The 24,008-nt window shown below is 60.4% G+C and overlaps 2 protein-coding genes and 1 long non-coding RNA gene across 13 annotated transcripts in view; 1 reads left to right on the top strand and 2 right to left on the bottom strand.

The window, feature by feature from the left end:
• SMARCD3 (SWI/SNF related, matrix associated, actin dependent regulator of chromatin, subfamily d, member 3) overlaps positions 1-17,680 on the top strand; it is a 56,170-nt gene extending 38,490 nt beyond the window's left edge. For 4 of the 5 annotated variants that reach the window (XM_067041864.1, XM_067041865.1, XM_067041863.1 and 1 more), the window contains 12 exons: positions 11,247-11,458; positions 13,172-13,214; positions 14,006-14,128; positions 14,235-14,357; positions 14,597-14,692; positions 14,853-14,954; positions 15,192-15,353; positions 16,246-16,343; positions 16,516-16,651; positions 16,925-17,047; positions 17,165-17,266; positions 17,501-17,680. In XM_067041864.1, coding sequence (XP_066897965.1) covers positions 11,247-11,458; positions 13,172-13,214; positions 14,006-14,128; positions 14,235-14,357; positions 14,597-14,692; positions 14,853-14,954; positions 15,192-15,353; positions 16,246-16,343; positions 16,516-16,651; positions 16,925-17,047; positions 17,165-17,266; positions 17,501-17,554 — 1,374 coding nt within the window. In that variant the 3' untranslated portion in view covers positions 17,555-17,680. Of the gene's footprint in view, positions 1-8,164; positions 8,432-11,246; positions 11,459-13,171; positions 13,215-14,005; positions 14,129-14,234; positions 14,358-14,596; positions 14,693-14,852; positions 14,955-15,191; positions 15,354-16,245; positions 16,344-16,515; positions 16,652-16,924; positions 17,048-17,164; positions 17,267-17,500 lie in introns of those variants that run through there. The other variant, XM_059074121.2, reaches the window with a different exon arrangement.
• LOC136794779 (uncharacterized) lies at positions 2,811-4,869 on the bottom strand. The gene is made up of 3 exons (XR_010841984.1): positions 4,807-4,869; positions 3,252-3,360; positions 2,811-3,070 (listed from the first exon to the last, which is right to left on the bottom strand). It is a non-coding gene; the product is annotated as an uncharacterized lncRNA (long non-coding RNA).
• Positions 17,681-17,801: 121 nt separating the features above from the next.
• Positions 17,802-23,980, bottom strand: CHPF2 (chondroitin polymerizing factor 2). Of its 7 annotated transcripts, none has more exons than XM_067041860.1 (6): positions 23,821-23,941; positions 23,302-23,397; positions 22,096-22,446; positions 21,082-21,646; positions 20,194-20,376; positions 17,802-19,250 (listed from the first exon to the last, which is right to left on the bottom strand). In XM_067041860.1, the coding sequence occupies exons 3-6, from the start codon at positions 22,374-22,376 to the stop codon at positions 17,943-17,945; spliced, it is 2,337 nt and encodes a 778-aa protein (XP_066897961.1). In that variant the 5' UTR covers positions 22,377-22,446; positions 23,302-23,397; positions 23,821-23,941; the 3' UTR covers positions 17,802-17,942. The 7 variants fall into 7 exon arrangements, with proteins under 7 accessions (XP_066897961.1, XP_066897960.1, XP_066897958.1 ...); XM_067041859.1 differs by having other exon boundaries at positions 22,096-22,451; positions 23,048-23,397; XM_067041857.1 differs by having other exon boundaries at positions 22,096-22,451; positions 23,048-23,980.
• Positions 23,981-24,008: the final 28 nt, after the last annotated feature.

A 24,008-nucleotide genomic window follows, 5' to 3' on the forward strand; every position in this document is an offset into this window, starting at 1 on the left:
CAGGGTGGTAGCAGTGGAGAAGTGAGAAGGGGTTGGATTCTGGATGCAGAGCCAACAGGACTTGCTTTCTGATTGGATGTGGGATGTGAGAAAAAGACAGGATTCCAGGATGATGCCAAGGTCACGGGCCTGAGCAGTGGGTAGTGAGCCAAGCTGGAGGTGGGAGAGCAGGACTTTCATTGTGGGCATATCTATTCAGGGTCCAGGCGGAATTGACAGCATGTGAGCAGACAACTGGATACATGAGTCCAAGGATTGGGAGAGAAAATGGGCTGGAGGAAAATGGGAGTTGTCAACATATAGAAGGCATTTAAAACTCTGAGATTGGGGGATGGATGAAATCTCCAAAGAATGATTGTAGAGCAGTGAAGAGGACCAAGGACTGGCCCTGGGGCACCCCACCCTGAGAGGGAAAGAGGGCCAGACAGCCAAGGAGACTGAAAAAGAGAAGCCAGGGAGGCAGGAGGAAAACCAGGAGAGGGCAGTGTCCTACGAGCGAAGAGGAGAGAGTATTTAAAAGAGGAGAGGGCTTCCTTGGTGGCGCAGCGGTTGAGAGTCCGCCTGCCGATGCAGGGGACACGGGTTCGTGCCCTGATCCGGGAGGATCCCAGGGAGGATCCCACGTGCCGCGGAGCGGCTGGGCCCGTGAGCCACAGCCGCTGAGCCTGCGCGTCCGGAGCCCGTGTTCCGCAACGGGAGAGGCCACGACAGTGAGAGGCCCGTGTACCGCAAAAAAAAAAAAGAAAAAAGAGGAGAGAGTGATCAACTCTGGGATGCTGAGGCTGGAGAAGCAAGGTGATGTCTGAGGACTGACGGTTGCACTTGGCGACGTGGGGTCATCGGCGGTGGCCAGATGGGAGCGTTTTCAGTGGAGCTGTGAGATGTGCGCCTGGAGGGACTGGAATTCCAGGAGAACCGAGACCACAAACGCAGACAACTCTTGAGAAATTATATTGCAACTGGGCGGTAACCAATGGGATAAGCAGGTTATGTGAGTGTTTCTCAGACAGGGAAGGTGACAGTGCTTTAGCATGCTGATGGGGGCAATGCAGTAGAGAGAGCTAAGCTGATGATGTGATGGTGCGGGGGGAGAATTGCTGGAGCAATGCCCTTAAGTGTGCTGGAGGGGACAGGAGCCACATGCACAGGGATGGCGGGCTTTAGATTGGAGCACAGCTAACTCAGCTGTAGGAACCAGGCGAGAAAGTTGCCAGGAGGTGGGAGGATGTGGTGGGAACCTCTGGAAGTTCTTCAGAAGCTTCTGTTTTCTCAGGGAAGTGGGAAGCAAGGGCATCAGCTGGGAGTGAGGCGGGGAGGAGGAGGAGTTGGAGGTTGGAGGAGGGAGAAGATGCGGAAAACCCACATAGGGGAGTGGGAGCGGGAAAGGACCTGAATGGTCTAGGGAAGGAGGGGGATGGCAGGGCAGGATGAGGCCAGCTGAAGTCCAAGCTCTGGAAATATGACAGTGAGACCAGGTTAGGGCAGTGGTATGTCTCTCCAGCCACGTTCAGGTCCTGGGGTGCAGGGGAGGAGTTGGTGAAGCGAGTTTAACTCTTAAGTAAGAGAGTCAAGAGTATATGCAAAGGAGGTTAAAATGGTAAATTTTACGTTATGTATGTTTTACCATAACTAAAAATGAAAAAGAGTATATATCAGGGCGGTGTGGTTGTGATGAGGGGTGCAGGTCAAAGAAACAGACCAGCGGTTCCAGTGGCGTCACAGGCTTTGGGGGTCAGGAGGCTGGACAAAAAGGAGATGGTGGTCCGAGAGTGGGGAGCTTAGGACTGAGATTGGGGGGGGGCGCAGGTGCTGTAATGACAGGGTCCAAGGGGTGACGCTGGCGTGAGTGATTGAGGGAGGGTGGAGGGTCGCTGGAGGAGAGGCGGCCAAGGAACCCAGAGCCCTGGGGGTATGGGAAGGGCTGTCCATGAGGATCCAGGAGAGCAGGAGGAAGAGGTCAGGGGTGACAGAGGAGTGACTGTGAGCCGGGAGCTAGAAGGTTCCAGAAAAGATGCCATACATGGGGGTAAGATGCAAAGCCAGGGGTCTGGAAGCAGCAGTGAGGGGCAGGGAGGGTCCCTACCCCGCCTTGAGGCCAGTGGCAGTGGGGACTCTGGGAAGACCACTGCCCCCCACATGGAGGGCTTGGGGGGGTTACTCAGCGGGGAGCCCAGCTTCCGTCACAAGAAGGCAAAAGGGATGTTCACAGAAGTAGCCAAGTGTACTGGAGATTCTCCTTCCGACAGACCACACAGGGAAGGGCTCGGTGGGAGATGGCAGCGGAAGAGGGGTGCGCAGAGCCCTGTGGGGCCGGGGGTGCAGGAGTTGAGGCGAGTCTAGGGCTTTCCATGGCGCCCGATGCACTGGGAACAAGGGCATGGCGACAGGAAGGCGGGCGCCCCCAGGGGCCACCAGGGCAGAGAGGCAGCCTTGCGTCAGGAGGGGAGGGGGCAGAGTAGAAAGTGCCCTTTCAGGCCCTGTGAGCAGGACTCGCCCTTGCCTCATGATGAAGTTTAAGACATGGGGAGACCAGGCCCGCGTGTGGGTTCCGTGGATGTTTCATCTGTACATTCCACTTCCCACTTCCACTTGGCTTAATTCCCCCCAGAAAATCTTTAAGGAAATACAGATAAATCTTTTTTTTTTTAACATCTTTATTGGAGTATAATTGCTTTGCAATGGTGTGTTAGTTTCTGCTTTACAACAAAGTGAATCAGCTATACGTATACATGTATCCCCATATCCCCTCCCTCTTGCGTCTCCCTCCCTCCCTCCCTCCCACCCTGCCTATCCCACCCCTCTAGGTGGTCACAAAGCAATGAGCTGATCTCCCTGTGCTATGTGGCTGCTTCCCACTAGCTATCTATTTTATGTTTGGTAGTGTAGATGTGAATCTTTTTTGTGTATTCAGTTTTCTTCACTCAGGTGACATCCCAGACCTCAGAATGCAGCGGTTCCCAGAAACCCCTCTGGCCACCTGGTCAGAGCAGTAGCAGAGATCTCAGAAGCTTCCCGGGGCAGTACTGGGACCAGGAGGTTTTCCTGGCACTGGTCAAGAGGGAGCATTGAGCTGTGGGAGAAAGAGGAGAGGAATGGGAGGCACTGGGATGGGGCTCCTGTCTGCCAGGAAAGAGGATGGCTGGGCTCTGGAGGCCCCGGGGCACAAGCAGGGCAGGAGTGGTGGCTGCAGCCCCACAGGGGGTGTATGGGGATGGGTGGGTCTCCCCGGGCCAGTGGAGCGAGGTAGGTACCTTCGCTCCCAGAAGAGAGGAAGAGGCTCGCCTCTGCTTGGAGTCCTGAGGATTCTGAGGCTTCGGATCCCTCTTGCTTTTGCCCTGAATCTAGCCAGACAGGCCAGTGCTGGTCCAGAGGACGATGGGTGGAGAGCAAGGATAGTTCTGTGGGACACCTACCTGCCGCCCCCCTCCAGGCAGAGCCCCACCCTATGTTCCAGCCCCTGGGCTGTGGCAGCCAGCTGGGGCAGTTATAGCACCCATCAGTATTGCATATAAACACCTCCCCTCAAACCGACCCCATCCTCACCAGAAGGGGCTCCAGGCCAGTGTGGCTCGTTTTTTGCTACATGGGACCACCTGATTAATGGTGGCCCTGAGGGGAGTGAGAGAAAACTGGCTGTGAATCCAAAATGGACCTTCCCTCTGGGCTCCAGAGGCCAGCGCTTCACTCCCTGAGGGACAGGGAGGTACAGTGACTTGCCCAAGGTCACACGATGGTTTTGGCATCCTACTTTTTCTTTTCTTTTCTTTTCTTTTGCTTCTTTCTATCATATTTGTCTCTCGTTTGTGTTTGCAAAACTGACACAGAAAGATGAAGTGACACAGAGACAGACAGCCCCCTTGATAGTAGCAGAGGATGTCCTGGGCACAGAAACATTCTCACACAAGGAGGGAGGTGACCAGCGCCGCTCTGGCCTGAGAAGAGTAGGGGGATAGCCAGGAGGAGGGGGAGGACTGCGCCACAACGCCGCGGTCTTGTCTGCGGATGTCCTGTCTGCTGGCTGGAGGAAGCCCCTCGCTGGAGGTGGGCCTGAGGTGCCGACACCCCTTCACCCAGCCCTGGGGGCTGGGCCTGGCCCTAAGGTCTAGCCAGGGTTCTCTGGGGGCCTGGGACTTGGACCAGGCAGGTAGGCTGGATCAGAGCTGCCTCTGGGCCTCCTGGCATGCCCTGGGGTTTAGTGACCAGAGGAGAAAGTGGGGGGCTGGCTGGGTTTAGGGATGGACCAGACACAGAAATCAGGGGTCCTCAGCACACACACACCCATACACACCCCAGTCACACACACACCCCAGTCACACACACACACACACACACACACACACACACACACACACACACACACACACACACACACACACACACACACACACACCAGTCTGTGACGGTAATTTCATGGCACTAAGGAAAGCTTCATTGCTGGGTATATAGGCGGCGGAAAGAGGTCTCTCCCTTCAGTCTGGTTTCCTTTGTTCCTCCCTCGCCTTCCTCCCTCTCCCTTTCCCGGCTTCCCTCCTCTTCCAGCCTCCTTCTTTCCATTCTCCCGCCCCCCCACCCCGCCCCGCGCTTCCCCCTCCTTCCCTCCTCCCCCCTCCCCCTGAGCTGTGTGCCCGCCGCGGGACCTCCGCAGAAGGCGGGAGGGTGGGTCTCCGGGCTCCGGCCCCAACCTCGGTGGCCGTCCTCCTGCGGAGAAGGAGTTAAGTCTCTCCGCTGCATCCCTCCTCCCTCCTCCGCACCCCCCCCCCACCCCGCCCGCCGCCTTTGAGTCCTGCAGCTAGGCCCTGGGCTGACCTTCACCGGGAGGGAGGCCGCAGTGCGCATGCCCGGGCCTGGCTCCCGCCGCTGCCCGGTTACCGGGCGGGTGAGGGCGAGGGAGGGCGGCCGCAGTCCCGGACGAGCCCCCCGGCGCCCGGCCGCCGCCCGCTCGGGCGTCGTGGGGGGGGCCGCCGAGCCCGTCCCGCCGGCCGCGGCGCATCTCTCCCTGCGCGGGGAGCGGCGCTTTGCCATTTGGTGCTGGTGGTGCTTCGGCGAGGGAAGGAGAGATGGGGGGACGGCAGGGGGGACTCCGGCTCCGGGAGGCCGCCCTCTGCCCGGACACGCGCACGGCCTGCCCGGAGCGCGGCCTGGGCCGGTCGGCCGAGCCTAAGGGCCGGGTTGGGCCGGGAGGAAGGGGCTTCCCCCGGGCCTCCTTCCCACCCGGCAGGACGCAGGAGCCGGTGGGCGGCGTGGCACTGCTGAGCGTCCTTCTGGGGCTGAGCCGCTGCGGAGCCTGGCCTTTGTGAGGTGGGAGTCCTGGCCCGGGACACCCTCACTGGCGCCTCTGCTTTCTGGTCTGAAGGCTCCCCCGTGTCCGCACACCTAGGGTCGCCCCTGTAAAAGCAGCATGCACACGTGTCTGCTGGCTGAGGCCTTGCCGCATTGGTGATCACGTTGTGCCTGTGTGTGTGCAAATCCATGTGTCTCCTTGTTTCTCTGGTATTTGCATTGGTGTGTGTGCCTGGGGGCAGGTATGCCCTATATATCTGTTGCTTGTGTATGCGTAAGGATGTCTCCCAGAGAGGGGGCTGCAGGGCGAGGCCCTCATCCTGGGGTGGCCCAGGAGGCTGTTATCTATGGACCTGAGCTATACTCACCTCGGTGGCACCAGGTCCGTTGGCCTACCTGCAATCTCCTCCACCACCAAGACCGGCCCCCTCACAAATGCTTGGTGTTCGCACTGTGCTGATCCACCTCCTCTGCTGTCTTCTTTTCCCAAAAGGCCTCTCCAGGAGACCTCGGAGCTTTACATAAAGCCTAGAGGTGTCTGCCCCTGCCCCTGTCCCCCAGAACCTCCAAGGTGTCACATGTCCATGCTAGAAGCACCGACGGGGGGGGGGGGGGCGGGCGGGGCGGGGTGCCCATGGTGAGGCACAGCTTCGGGTAAGTGGCAGAGTATGAGCTCTGTCCACTGGGCCACTGAGCTGTGGGTGATTGCAAGTGTTAGCAGGCATTGGTCATGTCCAGTCCCTGTGTGCAGGCACGGAGGGAGAGTGGCACTTAAGACCAGCCTCAGACTTCAGGGGGCTGCAGCCTATTTGGAAAGCCAAACATAACACACATGAAACGCAGGGAACGTGAGACATTAGTCAGTAAAGTGCCAGTTCATGGCCATGGCAGATGGCAGTGGGCATTCAGAGAACAGAAAGATCTGTGCACAGGAGTGGGACCAGGGAAGGCTTCCTGGAGGAGGTGAGGCCCAAGCCGGGCTTTAAAGAATGAATGTGATTAGGACAGGCGGAGGAGCATGGGGATTCCAGGCAAAAGAACAGCAGGAGCAGAGGCTTGGGAATGGGAATGAGCAAGGAGTTTGGGAAGTTAGCGGGGAGAGACCAGACAGGTTAGATTGCCAGGTTACCAGCAGCCACCTTCATGGCCTATGGCAAACACCCACCCGTTCCCACCCCAGCAGGGCCCAGTCTCTGAGAGTGTGGGTCTGGGGGGGTAAGCCTGGGTAAAGATGTAGTAGAAGGGGATCTCTAGGTCCCCTGCTAAGCTGGTGGTAGAGGAGGGGCATCTGGACCGCATGCCCTCTCTAGCCTTTCAGGGGATAGACGGTGGGCACTGTCTAGTAAATGGACGGTGACAGCCAGAAGCACCAGGGGGCCCACGGAAATCAGGCTGCAGGCAAAAAAGCCTCCCTGGCCGGAACACTCCCCTGGTTCTTTGTCCTGACCTCTGAAGGCTTCTGAAGGGTTGAGGGTCAGGACCACCCCACCGCACCCCGCCCCAGGGTAATGCTGGCTCTTCAGTATCTCACTTCAAATAAATTTCCCAACAAATTCCCCCAGGCACCGCCCCATCCTCACCTGGATACTGACCGTACAACCCCAGGAGGCCCATAAACTTGACCCACTCTGTCCCAACGCCCTGGGGCTCTTCCTCCAGAAGGAGGAGAGAGGGGTGTGGCCTTGGGGGCATGGGCGGGGCCAGGGCTCCGGGCCTGGGGAATCTCAGGATTTGCCCCTCCTGTATCCTGTCCCTCCTTCGCCCCAGGGACTGCCAGCTCCCTCCACGCCACTCCTTCTGGGGCTCCGTCGTAGCGCCACCGCTACCCCTACTTTCTCTGGGATCTTGAGGCTGGCCCTCCCATCCCCAGCGCCCCAGCTCCTCAGGGTCCCCTACCCCACCCCCGACTCCAGAACCGTCAGGTCCTGCTCACCTCCCTCCCCGCCCCCCCCCCCTCGCCGTCCACGCCGGCTCCTGACCTGCCCCCACAGCGTCCCTTCCTGTTCTCAAGAGCCTGATCCACCTCCCTGTTTCCGAAATACCTCCCCTACTGCCCTCACTCTCTCACATAGAGACAAAGACTCACGTGCCCCGAAATAGACTCACAGGGCTGGGAGACACAGGCCGTGTCCCGCCGCACACGCACACGCACACGCACACGCACGCACGCGCGCGCACCGGAGGCTCTCGTGGAGAGAGGCACACAGAGGCGGCATTTGTGTGTGCACGCACATAAACATCCACACCCACAGCCCCGAGCCGTGCCCACACGAGGGTGCAGACACACACGGCCGGGAGACAAGGGCGCACACATCTGTGGACGCAGGGGCACCCCGCCTCCCGGGGCACACCCACGCCTGCCGCCCCGGTGCAGGAGAAAGGCCTCCTCCGGGCTCCGGCTCCCCCCGGATTCCTTCCAGCGAATGTTTCCCTACTTGGCCTGCCAGGTCTCTGGGGAAAGGGCCTCAGAAATGCAGCAGGAGCCACTTGGGGGCAAAGTTGGAACTGACTGTTCCCTGCCTGGCCCTGCCGGCGAATTCCCTAACCGAGAAACTATTTGCGGCGAGAGGCCGGGGGGCCAGCGAGCCCCCCGCCACCTCCCCTCGCGTCCCCTCCTCGCGCCGCCTCCCCGCGGCCCTCGGGCGGCCTCGGGCTGCAGTGCCGCTGCCCAGCGCCCGGGATCCGGGCTGGCCGGCGTGCCTCGCCGCTTATCTGCGCTGTTTGGCCAGCGAGTGTTGGAAAGGCAGGCTTTTCTGTCCCCGCCGAGTCAACAGGCAGACCCCGGGCCGCCGGACTATTTCTGTCTTATCAGTGCAGGAATGCTGCAGCCGCGGCGGCGGCGGCGGCGGCGGCGGCAGCGGCGGCGGCGGCGGGCGGGCGGCGGCGGCGGCGTGGGCCGTGGGCCGTCAGGGCAGCCCTGAAGGGGCCCCCTCCCCACTCCGCTCGAGTAGAAGTGTGAGAGAGCCCAGCAGGACTCAGAGGGGAGAGTTGGAGGAAAAAAAAAAAAGGCAGAAAAGGGAAAGAAAGAGGAAGAGAGAGAGAGAGAGTGAGAGGAGCCGCTGAGCCCACCCCGATGGCCGCGGACGAAGTTGCCGGAGGGGCGCGCAAAGCCACGAAAAGCAAACTTTTTGAGTTTCTGGTCCATGGGGTGGTGAGTGGGGGAAAGTTAGCGGGGGAGGGAGTGCGAGCTGGCTCGGGCTGAATGGAGGGATGGTCGGGAGGGGCCGGGAGGGGGGCTCCCGCTCTCCCACCCCTCTAGCGGGAGCGCCACGGCCCGCGGCCCAGCCCCAGGACTGTGCCGGCGCTCTGGCACCCGAACACGTCGTCAGGCGGCTGGCCGGGGATGGGTGCCCGGGCGGGGAAGGGAGGCGTTTGCATGGGTTCCTGTCAGGGGCTGAGGGTGGGACTTGGGGACTGTACCCCCCAAGTGGGGGCTCCCCTAGGTACCCGACGTGTTGTCTTGCGTTCTTTTCCTTGTGGGCCCAGGTGTTACCCCTGCCCTGGGGGTGGGGGTGGGGGACATGGCATCGCTGGGCTGGGCTGTCCGTTAATCCGTTGGGACAGTGTTTCTCTGTGTCTCAGGAGCAAGGAGCAGGTGACCCTGTAGGCACTGTGGCAGGAAGCCCTAGGGCGGAACAACCTCTGCATCCCGGCAGGAAGACTCTAGGGCTTTGCTGACGGCCTCTGCCCGCAAGGCCAGAGAGAGGCCCTCTCTAGGGACAGACCCCAAGTTAAGGGGTCTGAGGATCTCTCGGCGGACTCAGCCACCAGAAGCTGATGTCCCTAATGCCTCAAAGGTGTGAAGGAAGGGCTGGAGTCAGGGACGCGAGGCCTAGAGACCAAAGGGGCCGGGCAGCACCGTCCTGCCACAAGCAAGCTTGGAAGGTCCACCGGGAGCCTGAGGGAGCCCAGGGGACCTGAGAGGATGGGAATAGGTTGGAAGGGCTGTGGGACGGGAGAGGCAGGGGCTCCAGGACTTGGGGTGGGTGCTGGTGCTGGAGGCCGATATAGAGGAGGCAGTGAGGTTTACAGTGGCCACATTTGGTTGTGCCCCCAAGGAAGGCACGTTCTCAGCAAAAGAGGCCAGAGTCCCTAGAATTTTGGCCCTTCGTGCGGGTCGCCGATCCCTGGTGGCTGGCGCAGCCCTCTGGGGGCTCTGGAAGTCTCCCTCTCAGGGCCTCTTCAGCAGATCAGTGAGTACCACTGGCCTTGCTAAGTGGGAGAGCATCTGATGGGGAAAGGGGCTTCCCCGGGGCAGCTGTCCTCCAGCCACTGGGCTCTCTGGGCTAACTTCCACGTCAGTCAGCCTAGTGACCAGTCCTAATCTTGCTGCCTGGGGAGTCTCTTTTAAAAGGCCCATCTAGGAGGGAGAGGGACTATACACGTGGATTTTTTACTTGGCCAACTTAGAGCTTTGGTTCTTGGGTGGCTGGGAGCCCCACTGCCCCACCCCCAGCGGCCCATCTGTGCTGGTGGGGAATGGCCGGCGTGGGCTCCATTCTGGGCTGCCACCCTGGAGGTGTGAGTGACAGGGTCAGGTGGGGCAGGGGAGGCAGACACATGGACAGGCAGGTTTCACTGCAGAGGCGATGGGCAGAGACAGCTGGCTGGCTGGGGGTTAGGGTTAGACCTAGCGCAGGGCAGGAGGGACGGAGGGAGAGTGGATTCACCCAGCTCAGGGTTAGGGCTCTGTGCCTCCCTGTTCCTGGGAAGCAGCTGCACTCCTGGGGGTGAAGTGGGTGGTGCTCGAATGGTATCAGGGGCACAGGGTCTGCAACCATCACTCCCTAAATCTCCTTCCTGCTCTCCAGTCCCCATCCCACCCACCCTCCACTTGACAGCCCCTCAGACCCTCCCCCACCCCTCTTCTGGAATCTGGACAAGTGAGGTTTTACAAGTCTGTGGACCACTTCCCTCAATACATTTGATGTCATCTACATCCCGGCTGAGCGCCGGGGTAGCGGCAAAGGAATACACCTGCCTCATCTCCCTCTCCGTGGCCCCCTGCGAACCCAGACTTCTGACCTCACTGGGGCAGGGTGGGGAGTAGAGGCGGTCTGGAGGATGGGACCATCTCTGGTGATTCGGGTGGACGGGCAGGGAGAGATGGATATACGAGGAAATGCTGCTGCTTTTGACCTCCCCGAGCCCTCTGGACCTCCCATCTCCAGTTGGGCCTCCCCCCACCCCCCATCGGAGAATCCTGGTGAGGTCTGACCTCAGTCCCTCAGGTTGCCTCCAGACTTCACCTCCAGAGCAAATTATGGGGATGGGCTACGTCAGCAAAGCCCTCGCCTGGGGAGGCTTGGAATCAGAGGAAAGGGGTGGGTATCAGGGCTGAGGGGTCAAAGGCAGGGGCCCAGAGAGAAGAGTGGGTTGCAATGGGAAGGGTGAGTTCAAGGCAGGACAGCCCAGGAAATGGACTGGGAAGCAGGGAATGGGAAGAGGGGCAGCAGAAGTCCGAGCAGGGAGCCCAGCCCCTAAACTAAACGAAGCAGCAAAAAGCCCCCAGGAAACGGCCGCTCAGCGCTGCCTTCGCCGGGAGCTGCATATGACCTTGGCTAGGTTGCTTTTCTCCTTGAGCCGCGGTTGCCTCATCTGTCAAGTGGGGAGAGAAGGACCCGCTCAGACTGTCTTGCAGAGGAGCATGTGGATGTGAACATCCTTTAAAAAGGTTGAAAGGCGCCATTAATATTCATTTTCGCGGCACCTTCCGCAGATCCGAGGCTGGCAGTGCCCTGTGCAGTTGCCTGGCTTCAGTTAGCTTCCTGCAGCGAGACGCAAAGCCCCCCCCTCCGCCAAAGCCGCGCGGTTCCGGCGCCCCCGCCCACCCCTCGCTCGAGCCGTCGGCAGCAGGGTCACGGGCCGGGGGCTCGGGGTGGGAGAGACGCGGCTCACCGCGCCCGGAACAGGGGCCCTGGTCTGACCGGCGGACGCCTGTGTCTGCTTCACCCCCGCCTCCCCAGCGCCCCGGGATGCCGTCTGGAGCCCGGATGCCCCACCAGGGGGCGCCCATGGGCCCCCCGGGCTCCCCGTACATGGGCAGCCCCGCCGTGCGACCCGGCCTGGCCCCCGCGGGCATGGAGCCCGCCCGCAAGCGAGCAGCGCCCCCGCCCGGCCAGAGCCAGGCCCAGAGCCAGGGCCAGCCGGTGCCCACCGCCCCCGCGCGGAGCCGCAGGTAAGAGGGGCCCAGAGCAGAGGGGGCGGACGCAGGACCCGCAGGGACGGGGTGGGCGAGGAGCGGGATTGGATCAGCAGGGAGCGGGCGTCCTGGGTGGGATGCCCTCCCGGGAGGCGGGCTCACGGAGCCCTGGTCTGGTTCCTTTGTGTGCCCACCGTGGAGACAGGCTGCGGCCGTGGCGCCCTTCTCCTTGTCACCTGCTCTGCCCCTCTCTCCACCCCAGTCCCCAGGTTCCGGGTGATGCTTCAGTCTTTGGGGTGCAGGCGGGCTGGCACTGGGACTGAGGGCAGAGCTTTAGACTGTGTTTCTTAGTGTGGTTGCCCAGGGTGCCTTCCTCAGAACCCGCTGGCTTGACTGTTTAAAAGCCCCACTCCAGATCTTCTTAATCTGAACCTCTGGCCAGGGGGGTGGAGCCTGGGGTTTTGCCCCGTGGGTGGCCAGTCGCTGCCCCGTCGTTGCTCTCAGGTGATTCTTTATCAATCAGATGTTGAGGCGTTGCCATAATCTGTGCTCTGGATCAGGTCTGCCCCCAAACCATCAAGGGCCAGCCTATTTACTTGTCTGAGTCAGCTGGTGGCACCCCAAAAGCCCCTGCTGGTGCCTGGCAAGAGAGATACCCCTCTGGGTTTCACTATTCAGCCAAACACACATGCTTCCCTCTGCACACCAGATGGAGTCCTATAAAAGGTGTAATATGGATTTTACCGCATTATTAAATATTTTTTTACATAGCAAGGAAAATTCACCATTTATAGGAATACCAGGATGAATTCTTTTGCAAAGTGAGTCATTCTTTTATACAGTAGAGAGTCCCTATTTATCTTGTATAAATGGAGAGTTTCACGTAGATGATTTCTTCAAAACAGATCAGACCTTTAATGAAAACTACTTCCCTAGCCTTAGAACAGATTTTTGGACAGAGAGGGGGCAGTGGTTGAGAACACCACAAGGGGGCAGTATGCAGCCATCCTCTAGGCTGGGTTCTAATTTCTACTTGCCAGGCATTTTCTGGGGTGCTTTTGGGAGTCAGAAGCAGCTGGTGGATCAAGAAGAGTCCAAGTCCCAGCTGCTACCCCGGTCCAGCCACAGCCACACCCCTCAGGAGAACGTCCTGTCCAGTCTCTCTGGATACCTATGGGGTGTGTCCCTGGACCCTGCTGGCAGGCGGCCCAAGGGCATGAGCACCCCCTGCCGATCAGCGTCCCTTTCCAAGCCCAGGATGGCAGGGGTGCAAGTCCTCACCAGCTTCACACCATCATTTCCTGCTCCAGGGATGGGCCAGGCGGGTCAGCTCCCCTCCCTTTGAGCTCAGGCCACCTTGGACTGTGCACCCCTGCTGAGCAGAGAAAGAGAGTCCTCAGAATCCGTCCTCCCTCTCCTCTGTCCTCCCCCCTCCCAGCTTTCCTCAAAGGCTTCTGCAGCTCCCCTACCCCCAGCCCCTTCTAAGTCTCATTTCGATGGCCCTGAGGATGTGGTGGAGCAGAAAGGGGCTCCCAAGCTGGAGAAAGGACGGGGTCACCTCTGCTCCCCTCTGAGAGGACAGAGCGCCAGTGCCACACACCAGCATCATAGCCCCTTGGGCAGGCAGACGAGCGGGCTGTGGGAACCCCAGCCAGGCGGGCTGAGATGTCGGGATAATTTAGCAGGTGGCCTCGTTACTCCCAGATCTGTCGCCATGGTAACCTGGTTTTTTCTTTAAAAAATGTACAGTGCCAAGAGGAGGAAGATGGCTGACAAAATCCTCCCTCAAAGGGTGAGTGCCTTTCACAGCAGCCCCCAGCCCACCCCCCACCCTTTGCTGCTCCGCCCTCCTCCCCCCTCCCCGCCACCCCGTGCCTCCTCCCCTCCCCCCTCAGGAGCTTCGCTTCAGCATCACAGTCACTTTCACTTTTTGTTCAAAAAGCTAATTAAGAAGTGAGGCTCCCCAGGCCAGAGGGAGGGGGTGAGGCGGAGGGAAGAAGCGGAGCCATAGGTTAGGATACTGGGTCTGGGGTGCAGTAGGTTGAATTCCAGCGGTCTGAAGACATAAAGGCGTGGGACAAAGAGGAGCCGAGAGCTCGGGGATCACCGGCTGGCAGGGGGAGTGAAGGGCACAGAAGCTGGCCAGAAGGCCCAGGCGTCGTAAGAGGACCCAGGCCGAGCTGGCTAAGGAGTAGCGTGGTTGAGCAGCCATGAGCCAGGGTAGAGGCAGGCAGCGACATCACCTGTCCCAGGGATGCCGGGGTCCGTCCTCTCCACTTTGCAGACACCCGAGGGAAACCCAGAGGCCGTGTGACAAGGGAGAGGACAAGACGAGGAGGTGAGGCCCTAGCGGCTTGCTGGGCTCCCCGGGTGCTCCGGCCGCCCCTAGTGATGAGACGCACTGCTTCTCCCTAGTGGGAGAAGCAGTTTTTATCCCCCCACGTCAAGGCCTCAAAGTTCTACGCCCTGAACCTCCCGGCCAGCTCCCCGTCACGCTGTGTCCTGGGACCACGTGACGCACGCACGTCCCACCTGCAAGGCTGGCTGAGCGCCTTGTTCCCCACCTTGTTCCCCCTCTTCCAGATCCGGGAGCTGGTCCCAGAGTCCCAGGCTTACATGGACCTCCTGGCCTTTGAGAGGAAACTGGATCAAACCATCATGCGGAAGCGGGTGGACATCCAGGAGGCTCTGAAGAGGCCAATGAAGGTGCCTTGGCTTGGGGGCAGGAAGAGGGGGCTAAGTCCTATTCCCAGAATGGAGAAGCGGGCTCGGCCCGGGGCTTGGCTCTGTACTACACTCTTTATTTCTACAGCAAAAGCGGAAGCTGCGTCTTTATATCTCCAACACTTTTAACCCTGCGAAGCCTGATGCCGAGGATTCCGATGGCAGCATTGCCTCCTGGGAGCTGCGGGTGGAGGGGAAGCTCCTGGATGACGTACGTCCCGGCCCAGGTCTCTCCAGGTGTCCTGGGGTGGGTACGGGGCTGAGCCGAGGACAGTACTAGACTACCAGCACTCAGGGCTAGGAAGTCAGCCCTGGCCGGGGTTGGGGGGGGCTGGTCTAGAGAGCCGTCTGGCCGGAGGCCCGCTCCCGACTGCCGCCCCGCCCGACCAGCCCCGCCCCCCGCTCCCCACTCATTCTGCCCCGCCCCCACGGTCCGCTCCTCTCCCACAGCCCAGCAAGCAGAAGCGCAAGTTTTCTTCCTTCTTCAAGAGTTTGGTCATTGAGCTGGACAAAGACCTTTACGGCCCTGACAACCACCTAGTGGAGGTAAGACCCAGACCCCTTCGGCCCTTGAACCGGCCCCCCTTCCACGACCGAAGCCCCGTCAGCTGCACAGGTTTGGATGAGGGAGCCCCCGCCACCCCGGCTCTAGCGCCACCAGCTCGGTTGGGCCTGTGAGGTGACCCGGCTCCTATCCCCTGGCCAGTGGCACCGGACGCCCACAACCCAGGAGACAGACGGGTTCCAGGTGAAGAGGCCGGGGGACCTGAGTGTGCGCTGCACCCTGCTCCTCATGCTGGACTACCAGGTGTGTGCCCCACCCCCCCGACACCACGTGAGGCCCTCGGTCCCCCACGCCCTTTCTCCTTTCTCCTAGACGGGGTGGGCCTCGGCCTCGAAGGTGCGCATCCTGAGAGATCCCGTTCTCCTCCCTACCCCGCCCTCTCCAGAGCATGTTTCCAAGGAGCCCAATCCCGGGCCGCCTGGCCCTGAGCTCTTTCCACTCTCTCTCTTTTACCTAATTTTCACGGTCACCTTTTCCCAGCCTCCCCAGTTCAAACTGGATCCCCGCCTGGCCCGCCTGCTGGGGTTGCACACACAGAGCCGCTCCGCCATCGTCCAGGCCCTGTGGCAGTACGTGAAGACCAACAGGCTGCAGGACTCGCACGACAAGGAATACATCAACGGGGACAAGTATTTCCAGCAGGTACCCTCTCCCCCAAGCCCGGGGCCCCGGGGAGCAGGCAGAGTTACCGGTAGGGGAAGTGCCCCTACTAAGGCGACACCCCCCACTTCCTCCTCGACTCCGTTGGAAACGGTCTCGGAGCCGGAGACCAGGGTTCTAGTCCAGGCCCTGCCATGGTACAGCTCTGTGCGGCGGCCCACCCGTCTTAGCCACCCCAGGTGAGGAAGATCTGGAACCCCGGAGGCCAGCAGCTTTGGGGAGCACATTCTTGTCACTTGGAATCAGGATCCCCGAGTTCTAGTCCTGGGTCTAGATTCTGGGTAGATTACTTAGCTATTCTGAGCCTTGTTCCTCATCTTTACAACAGGGTGATAACAATACCTGTCCCACCTAGCCCACGGGGCGGTTAGGAAGATCACATTGCTGTGGAAGTGATTTGACAAGAGTTCCACCAAACTAGAGATTATTAATACTATTTTAATAATAATTTGTAAATAAATACAACAGATAGACCTGAGTAGTAAAAATAACAGTCGATATTTATTGGGCACTTACCACGCGCCGAGCACAGTTCCAAGCGCTTTACGCATAATGGACTCATTTAATTCTCACCACCCCTTGAGATAGATGCCATTAGCATCCCCTTTCCAGAGGTGAACAAACTGAGGCCGAGATGTTACGTAAGTCGCTCAGGGTTGCACAGTGAGCGGTGGAAGCAGGGCTTTCACCCGGGCCGGCCGACTCGGGGCCTGTGCTCTCACCCGCGCGCTGCACACCCCTCCCCGTCAGCGCTCCTCTGGTCGCAGCCCACCTGGCCCCAGCCCCGGGAGCACTGGCTTCGCGTGGCCTTTTCAGAATGCAAACTATCTCTTTCAAGCACAGAAGAGCGATCGACCTCTCTCTCGCACTGCAGATTTTTGATTGTCCCCGGCTGAAGTTTTCCGAGATTCCCCAGCGCCTCACAGCTCTGCTATTGCCCCCTGACCCAATTGTCATCAACCACGTCATCAGGTGAGGCCCCCAGCTGCTCCTCAGAACAGGGCATCTCTCTGGTGGTCCTGCCCTCCCTGCCCCGCCCTCTGCCTCCCCGCCCCCATGCCACCCCTCCCCTCTGCGTCGGGCCCCAGCGCCCCTGGCCTCTGTGGGGGCAGCATGGACGCCAAGGGCTGGACTCCCCTGGCAGCGTGGACCCATCGGACCAGAAAAAGACGGCATGCTATGACATTGATGTGGAGGTGGAGGAGCCACTGAAAGGACAGATGAGCAGCTTCCTCCTGTCCACGGCCAACCAGCAGGAGATCAGCGCTCTGGACAGTAAGGTGGGGCCAGAGCCCAGAGCTGGAGTGGGACATTAACCCAAAAGTGACAGAAGTACAGACAAAACAGACGAGAACGTGGGCCCATGGAGAGAGGAAGGGGAGGTGACCCTTCCCTCGCTACTTGGAGCTCCACCCATCCCCCTTTCCCTGGGGCTGCCCTTCAAAGGAACAACAGCAAACCCCTTCCCCGCCCCCGTACCGCCCGGGGGCCCCCCCCTTTCCCTTCCTCTCACACACCAGCAAGGCCAGGTGAAAGCCTCTTTCTACCTGTAGATCCATGAGACGATTGAGTCCATAAACCAGCTCAAGATCCAGAGGGACTTCATGCTAAGCTTCTCCAGAGACCCCAAAGGCTACATCCAAGACCTCCTCCGCTCCCAGAGCCGGGACCTCAAGGTGAAGGGGACTCAGGGAGCACTGGATGGAAGACAAGCACATCGGGAAGACAGTAAACGTTGTTCACGGGGGCTGGAGGGGTCCGGGCTCGGGGCTGACCCCACTGCTCCCTCCCAGGTGATGACAGACGTGGCGGGCAACCCTGAGGAGGAGCGCCGGGCTGACTTCTACCACCAGCCCTGGTCCCAGGAAGCAGTCAGCCGCTACTTCTATTGCAAGGTGTGAAGGGCCCGCAGGCCTCCGGCCTCCCACGTCACGTCACGTCACGTCACGTCACGTCACTCCGGAGAAACCTCCCTTCCCAGCCTCAGCAGCCATCCCACCCTCCCCCTCGGCGCTCCGCTCACCGGGGAGCCTCCCCCCCCCCCAGATGCTCCTCCAGGGCGGGGGGAGGGGGCGTCCTGTCACTCACCAGCAGCACGGTAACCAGCTCCCGCGCCCGTTTCTCTACAGATCCAGCAGCGCAGGCAGGAGCTGGAGCAGTCCCTGGTTGTGCGCAACACCTAGGAGGCCTGGGAACGAGCGCCGCTGGGGGCCTCAGGCCCGGCCCTGTCCCCTAGGGCTCTGCCATCGCTCCGACGCCTCCCCTCGCGAGGGAAGCAGGGACTGGATTAAAGGTCATTCACCCGATAACAGCCCGTGTGGTCATTGGTAACTGGGGAGGGAGAAGGGGAGGGCAGTGGGTCCCTCTGGGAAACCCCCCATCCCCTCCCTCAGAGTCTTCTTACTCCATGTTCCCTAGACCTAAAAACAGTTCGGCAGAAGACACTTTTAATAACATTTTCTTATTCAGAAATACAGCAACAAGCCCTCCATCTGTCCGCCGCCTTGCCCGCCTTGCCCGGCTAAGGCCAGAAGGGCTCTAAGCGGAGGCGGCGCAGGGCCCCGGGCCGCGCTAGGTGCTGTTGGCCTGCTCCTGCTCAAACAGCGCCACGGCGAGCTGCGCACGGCCCCCCAGCCCCTCCAGGTTGCTGAGGCGGCAGCGGTGGTAGAGCTCCTCGCTGAGCCGAGGGCTGCAGTCACGCACGGAGAACTTCTGCACCAGCCCTGGCTCCACGGCCCGGAAAAGGTGGAGCCCTGAGAACCGGAGGAAAACATCCATCACCTCCAGCCCCTCCAGGGCTTCCTCCTCTTCCTGGCCTGCCAGTTCACCAGCCAGCCGGGCTCGGGCCGCCAGGTAGTCAGCGTTGTAGAAGCAGCCCTCTGCGGAAGCCTGCCGGTCAAACCTGCCCCCAGCGGGAGCCCCCCGGGCAGGGTCCGCACCAGCAGGGGACGGGGGGTCGGGGCCGGCCCCCGGGGGCCCTTGGGGAGATCTCTGTGGTGCCAGGGCGGGGCTGAACTCCTGGAAGTGGACCGGGAAGAAGGCCTGCCAGCCGGAGATGGCGTTCATGCGGCAGCGGTTGAGGACTTCGGGCCCGGGCCTGGTCCACACGGTGGTGAGGAAGAAGAGCGTGTCCACCGGGTGCTTCTTAGAGACCACGTCCAGAAGCCGCACCTGGGAAGGGGCCTCCGCGCGCACAGCGAGCCAGGCCAGCCTCGCCCCAGGGTACCGTCGTTCCAACTCAGCCGCTGCAGCCTTCACCCCAAGAAACGGGTCCGGGGCCCCTCGGCCCCCTTCCCGCGGCCCATAGACCAGCACCAGGGTGAGCAAGGCGTGCTCTCGCGGCTCCAGGACACCGGCTGCAAAGGCCTCCAGGAACGCAGGGGCCGCGGCGGCTTCGGCCACCGACAGCGGCAGCACGAGCTGCACGCGGGTGGCCTCGGTGACGTAGGGCATGGGGAGGATCTCCACCCGGCTCAGGGGCCGCAGCAGGCTGACCCTGCGGGCCAGGGCCCGCCGGTGCCCGCGCTGCGTCACGGCTTCCAGCAGCAGGTCCAGGGTGTACTCCATGCCCCGCGCTGGATCAAAGCGCCGGTAGCCGTTGAGCAGCCGCTGCTTCTGGAAGCGCAGGCGGGGCTGATAGCGCCGATTCAGCTGCTCCAAAGCAGTCTCCACGGCGTCACCCACATCTGCCCTGCTAGCCCCTTGCAGTGGGCACTTGGGGGCCCCGTCTGCACAGGAGAAGGTGTGCTGCTCTGTGAAGTAGTCCCAGCCCAGCACCTCAAAACGAGAGTGCGGTGTAAAAGGGGCCGGGAGCCCAATGGGCCAGCTCAGGCCTGCCTCCCCCTCAGGGGTCAGCACGGTCAGGTTCCGGATCTGAGCCTGGGTGGGAGGGATGCCCAGTTAGTGCCCCGCTACGTAGTCAGGACCCTACCCCACTCTGGCATCCCGGGACCTGAGGTCTGCCCTGACCCCAGCAGCACTCAGTGAGGCTCATCGCTTAATTCCCTGTACTTCACATTCTTTAATCGGGTAAGTGCAGAAGGCATACGAATCGTAGCCGCCTTTCACAACTGCTGTGAGGAGGAGGTGGTGGGAAATGTACTTTTGTGGAGGTTAAAGCACCCTGAAATCTAAAGCTGGGCAGTCTTTCTCTTCCATACTGAAAGCACTCGCGCTCTCTTCATCAAGAGCCCTTTGTTTGCACCTGTACCCCTCAGACAACCCCCGCGGTCAAGCAGAGAGTTCCTCTACTTTCTGCCTTTGGACCTTCTAAGAGCGGTACTGGAGGTTCAGGGACTTCTAGGTTTTTGCCTCCTCGCTGGAGAGGAATTAAAACTATTCTGTCAGTACTTCCCTGGTGGTTAAGCCTCCGAGCTTCCACTGCAGGAGACACGGGTTTGGTCCCTGCTCGGGGAACTAGGATCCTGCGAGCTGCGCAGGGGGGCCAAAAAATTCAAAAATTAAAAAAACACTACTCTTAGACCCCAATAAAGATGTTAAAAACAAACATTAATTCACTTAACTTTTATAAAACTCAAAAAACAAAAAAACCCAAAAACCACAAACCACTATTCTGTCTAAGCACTCTACCAAGCCCGATCCTCAGAGCTCACCTGCAAACCCTTTTAAGTGCAGCCAAGTCATGCGAGGAGCTTTGATTATCTTGCGACTGACCCGGACCCCCCAGAGCCCCTTCTCCCTGGAGTCGTTTTAAACTGGGGTAGGTCAGCCTTCCTCCACCTCGCCCAGCCTCCCCTCCCACGTGTCATGAGCCTGGACGCCTGAAGCTCCCTCTGACCTCCGACTCTGGTCCCAGGCTCACCTGCAGCCGTTCTATTTCACTGTACGCTCGTTCCAGCTCCAGAGCACTGAAGCGCTTGTGGAGCCGGTACATGAGGGTCCCCTCGGAGACGGGGTGCACCGCAAAAGCACTCAGGAAAGCCGAGCTCCCCTCCTTCTCAGGGTCCCTATTTTTGGCCAGTTCAAACGAGCGATACTGCTGCCCCTAGAGGACCAATGAGACCAATCAATGCCACACAGGGAGGGCTGCCCGGCCTGGCCACCCTCGCCCACACTCAGCATCCACACCTATTCCTGCCACTGCTGAAGCGGGGAGGGCACGGGAGCTCACTCTGGTGTCCCCTCAACCTCGGCTTTACTCTCACCAACGGATTTTGGAAAAGAGGGTGCTAGCTAAGCAACTAAGGATGCCCTAGCCCTCGCCCCCCGCAAAGAACCCACTGTTTCTCAGAAGAATGAAAGCTGAAAGCCAGCAAATACTCCCAATACTCTGGTCTGGGAGGAGGGGCCCCTCTGGCATCATCCCCTCTTCACCAACCAAAAGGGAGGTTCCTGGGCAACCTTACCCCTCCAGGAGAGTGGCCATCTCTAGGACACTCCCAGATCATTGGTGATCGTGCAAGTGTCGGGGAAGGGGCGGGAGGCAAGGGGCCAGGTGGGAGGACTGGTGAGGGGCACCTTCTGGCTTGCTCAGAGGGTCCCTGACAAGATGCCACTTTTGACGGCCCTAGGGATCTAAGACTGTCAGAGGTGAGCAAGGGAGAGCTAGAGGGGTGACCGGGGCTGGAAAAGGCACAACGACAGCCCCAAGGTGCTGCTGGGAAAGTGCCAGCAGCACCCAGCCTCGAGGCCAGTCACTCGCTCACTACTAACTTGTCGGGGACCGGGATTAACTTGAAAGGGCTGTCACCTGGTGCTGTGAGACACAGCCGATGCCCAGAGAGTCAATGAGGCAGCGGCCAAGCCACTCATCAGGACGGGCACTGAGGATGTCTCCTCGGCAGCCATCCAGATGTGGCCACAATCGAAGCAGGAGGCTCCGTGACAACAGGTAGCCAAAGCCCCCGTGGCAGTATCGGGCCTGCTCGCCTGCGCCAATGAACTCCTCCGTCCGGCCCAGGTACAGGTCTTGGTTGATACTGAGGTGGCCAGCCAGGGCTGCCAGGCGGGGGGCCTGCACATACGTGTCATCCTGCATGACGAAGAACCAGTCGTAGTCGGCCCCAAAGTGCGTGTGAAGATGGCGCAGGGTCTCGGACATGAGCCAGGCTGGCCGTTCGTCCCCGTGAGATACCACCTGCATCCCTGCCGGAGTCCGGGCCGCTCGCTGCCCAGTGAAGTAGAGTAACCGAGGGAAGTGGTGAGCCACCGTGCGGTTCACAGCCACAGCCAGAGTGGACAGTGTGGCCCGGGAGGTCAGGACAGCCACCAGCAACCGCTCGCGAGAGCCCAGCTCTGTCTGGATGTACCGAGTCCTGTAGGGAGACCAGCAGGCCAAGGGTCAACTCCTTAGTCTTTAGGAACTCAGTGCGTCCAGCATATACATCCCCCTAGGGATTAGTGAGTTGGAATTGAGAAAAGAGAAGGGAGAGACCTCCTCATCCATATTAATGAGCTACTGGAGTGAACATCCACTGAGTAGCTGACACTGGGACTGATTTGGGGAGAGGTCAACCAAGGCTGGATGAGATGGGTTAGATGCAATTCCTGCCCTGTGGAAGAACATCCAACCACTAATTTAACACCAATGGGTGAGGCTTTCTCAGGCCTGAGGAGGAGGAAGAAACTGGACCAAACCCTGATGGATAACAAGGCAAAGAATTGCTTCAAGGAGCCTACAATGATTACCAGTGAAGGCAGAGGCAAGGACTTAGGAGCAGCCCTAAACTGGGGTCTGGGGACTATGCACACACGTAACTCTCACCTTAGCACCTTCTTGTAGGGCTTGTTGGGATCCCTGTAGTAGGGGACAATCCGGGGTTTGAAGTCTTCATCACTTTGGTCAAGCTGAGTTCCTGAGTCTAGATTCTGTGGCCCTCCTGGTTCCCCCACAGCCACTACACAGGGATCTTCTTCCTCACCCTGGATCCAGGAAACCCGCAAGAGGCTCAGGCTGCACCCCAGAGACAGCCCTAGGATGAGGGGCAGTGCTGGTCGCAGCAGAGCCAACACTGAGCTCAGTCGCATGGCGGTGGGCCCTGCCATGTGCGTGCCCCAGAGGGCACAGCCTCAAGGATCGATCAGTGGGTAAATGGGCACCTAGCCGGGAGTAGGTCTGCAGTTTTGACAAGGAAACCTTGGGTCAAGGAGGTCAACAAGAGAACAAGGCATGTTTGCTTCCAGGCCCAGTATCCCCGGGAAATGTCTGCCTGGCCTTCTGTTGTCAAGGTGCTGGATCTAACCCTCACTCCAAATAGTAAATATTAGAATCAATTTCACCCACTCATGGTGAGGCTTCCAGTAAAAACAGGAGGAAATAAAACTCAATCCTGTCAAACCTAACCCCAAAAGGACTACATGCATCTGTAGACTGGATCTAAGCCAAGAGATGGCAGCAACCGATAAAGGTGGGCTTGGGGAAAAGCGCATGCATGCCCCATCAACACAACAGCCCCCGGTTAGAGGAATTTAACTCCACAGGCCTTTCCCAAAAAGCGCCTGGCGGGGGGCACGTCTCACTCAGTTTACTGCAGGGGCTGCTGACTGGCTGCTTAAGGCCGGCACTGGGATGGGCTCAGGGCCTTTCCACTCTATTCCCGAGTGCTAAGGAAACATCTGGCTAGGGTGCCCACCCCTCCCAGTAGTCAGGAGTGGTCAGGAGCCACTGGCACGGCGCACAGAAGTTCTGCCCACCTAACGAGGCGGACGGAGGATATGGTGACTCAGCACGAAGAGCCTCTCAGAGGAGCACAATGGCTGATGAAGCCACTCTGCAGAGCGTTCTTCTCTGAATCCCCGCTGCTGAGAGGCTGGTGCTGCCCGCCATCCTCTGAGAAGAGACGGGAGGCCAAGGACAGTAACCCCGGCCGCGTAAGAGCGATTCGGTGTTTGGTTTTACCAGAGCCCCGGGTACCCAAACCGAACCAAACCAAACCGAGAAGAGAAGCAGCTAGCGACAACGCAGGGATACTGTGAAGGCACACGGATGCTCGGCTGGCTTCCGGTGCGCCCGCTGTCAAGCCCGGCGCCCCTGTCTACCTCTCAGCAATCAAAGAGCAACTCTAGTCTAGAAGGAAGGCCCAAAGCGAGTGTTAGCCGTTAGTCTCACAACAGAAATAAAACTGGCTGCGTCACGGGGCTGTAGAGGAGGGGCAGGGAAACCCCGTTCGTTCTGGCGACGGGAATGGAGATCGCGGCGGGGAGAGGAGGCCAAAGACCCCGTTCTCAGGCCCGTCAGCGGGGGCAAAAGCCCTGCCTGCGCCAGTGGGCGAAGGACAACGAGGGACACCCCGAGGCCCACAGGGGGAGTCCCCTGCAGCCGAGCCAGGGGCGGCGGCGGGAGGATAACGGGCGGCCGGGGTATGGCGGCCGCGGCCAGCCCGGTCCCGGGGAGTGGGGGTGAAGGCGTGGGGCTGGGAAGTGCTCCTGTCCTCCGGAGCGGCGCCCCCGACGCCCCTTGCAGGGGTAGGGCGGGGAAGGGGGAACAGACCCCAGGGCCCGAGGCGCCGGCTCCGCCGCTGCAGCTGCTGCCACCTCACAGCCTGGCCCGTTCCTTCCTCTTCCGCTCGCTGTCAATCCCCGTCTCTATGGTGACCGCATCCGGCCGCTCGCTCCACCGCCGCCCTCTCTGTGGTCGTCCCGCCCCCTCTCTGCGCCACGTACCCGCCGTGGGGTGAC

This window comes from Kogia breviceps, chromosome 9 (genome assembly GCF_026419965.1).
Source record: "Kogia breviceps isolate mKogBre1 chromosome 9, mKogBre1 haplotype 1, whole genome shotgun sequence".
Taxonomy (NCBI): domain Eukaryota; kingdom Metazoa; phylum Chordata; class Mammalia; order Artiodactyla; family Physeteridae; genus Kogia; species Kogia breviceps.

Coding starts and splice junctions, on each gene's coding strand:
- CHPF2 (XM_067041857.1), bottom strand. CDS start 22,376: ATGGCAGGGCCCACCGCCATGCGACTGAGCTCAGTGTTGGCTCTGCTG. Junction 20,377..21,081: donor GCTGTGTCTCACAGCACCAG/GTGACAGCCCTT, acceptor TTGGTCCTCTAG/GGGCAGCAGTATCGCTCGTT. Junction 19,251..20,193: donor GTGAAATAGAACGGCTGCAG/GTGAGCCTGGGA, acceptor CCTCCCACCCAG/GCTCAGATCCGGAACCTGAC.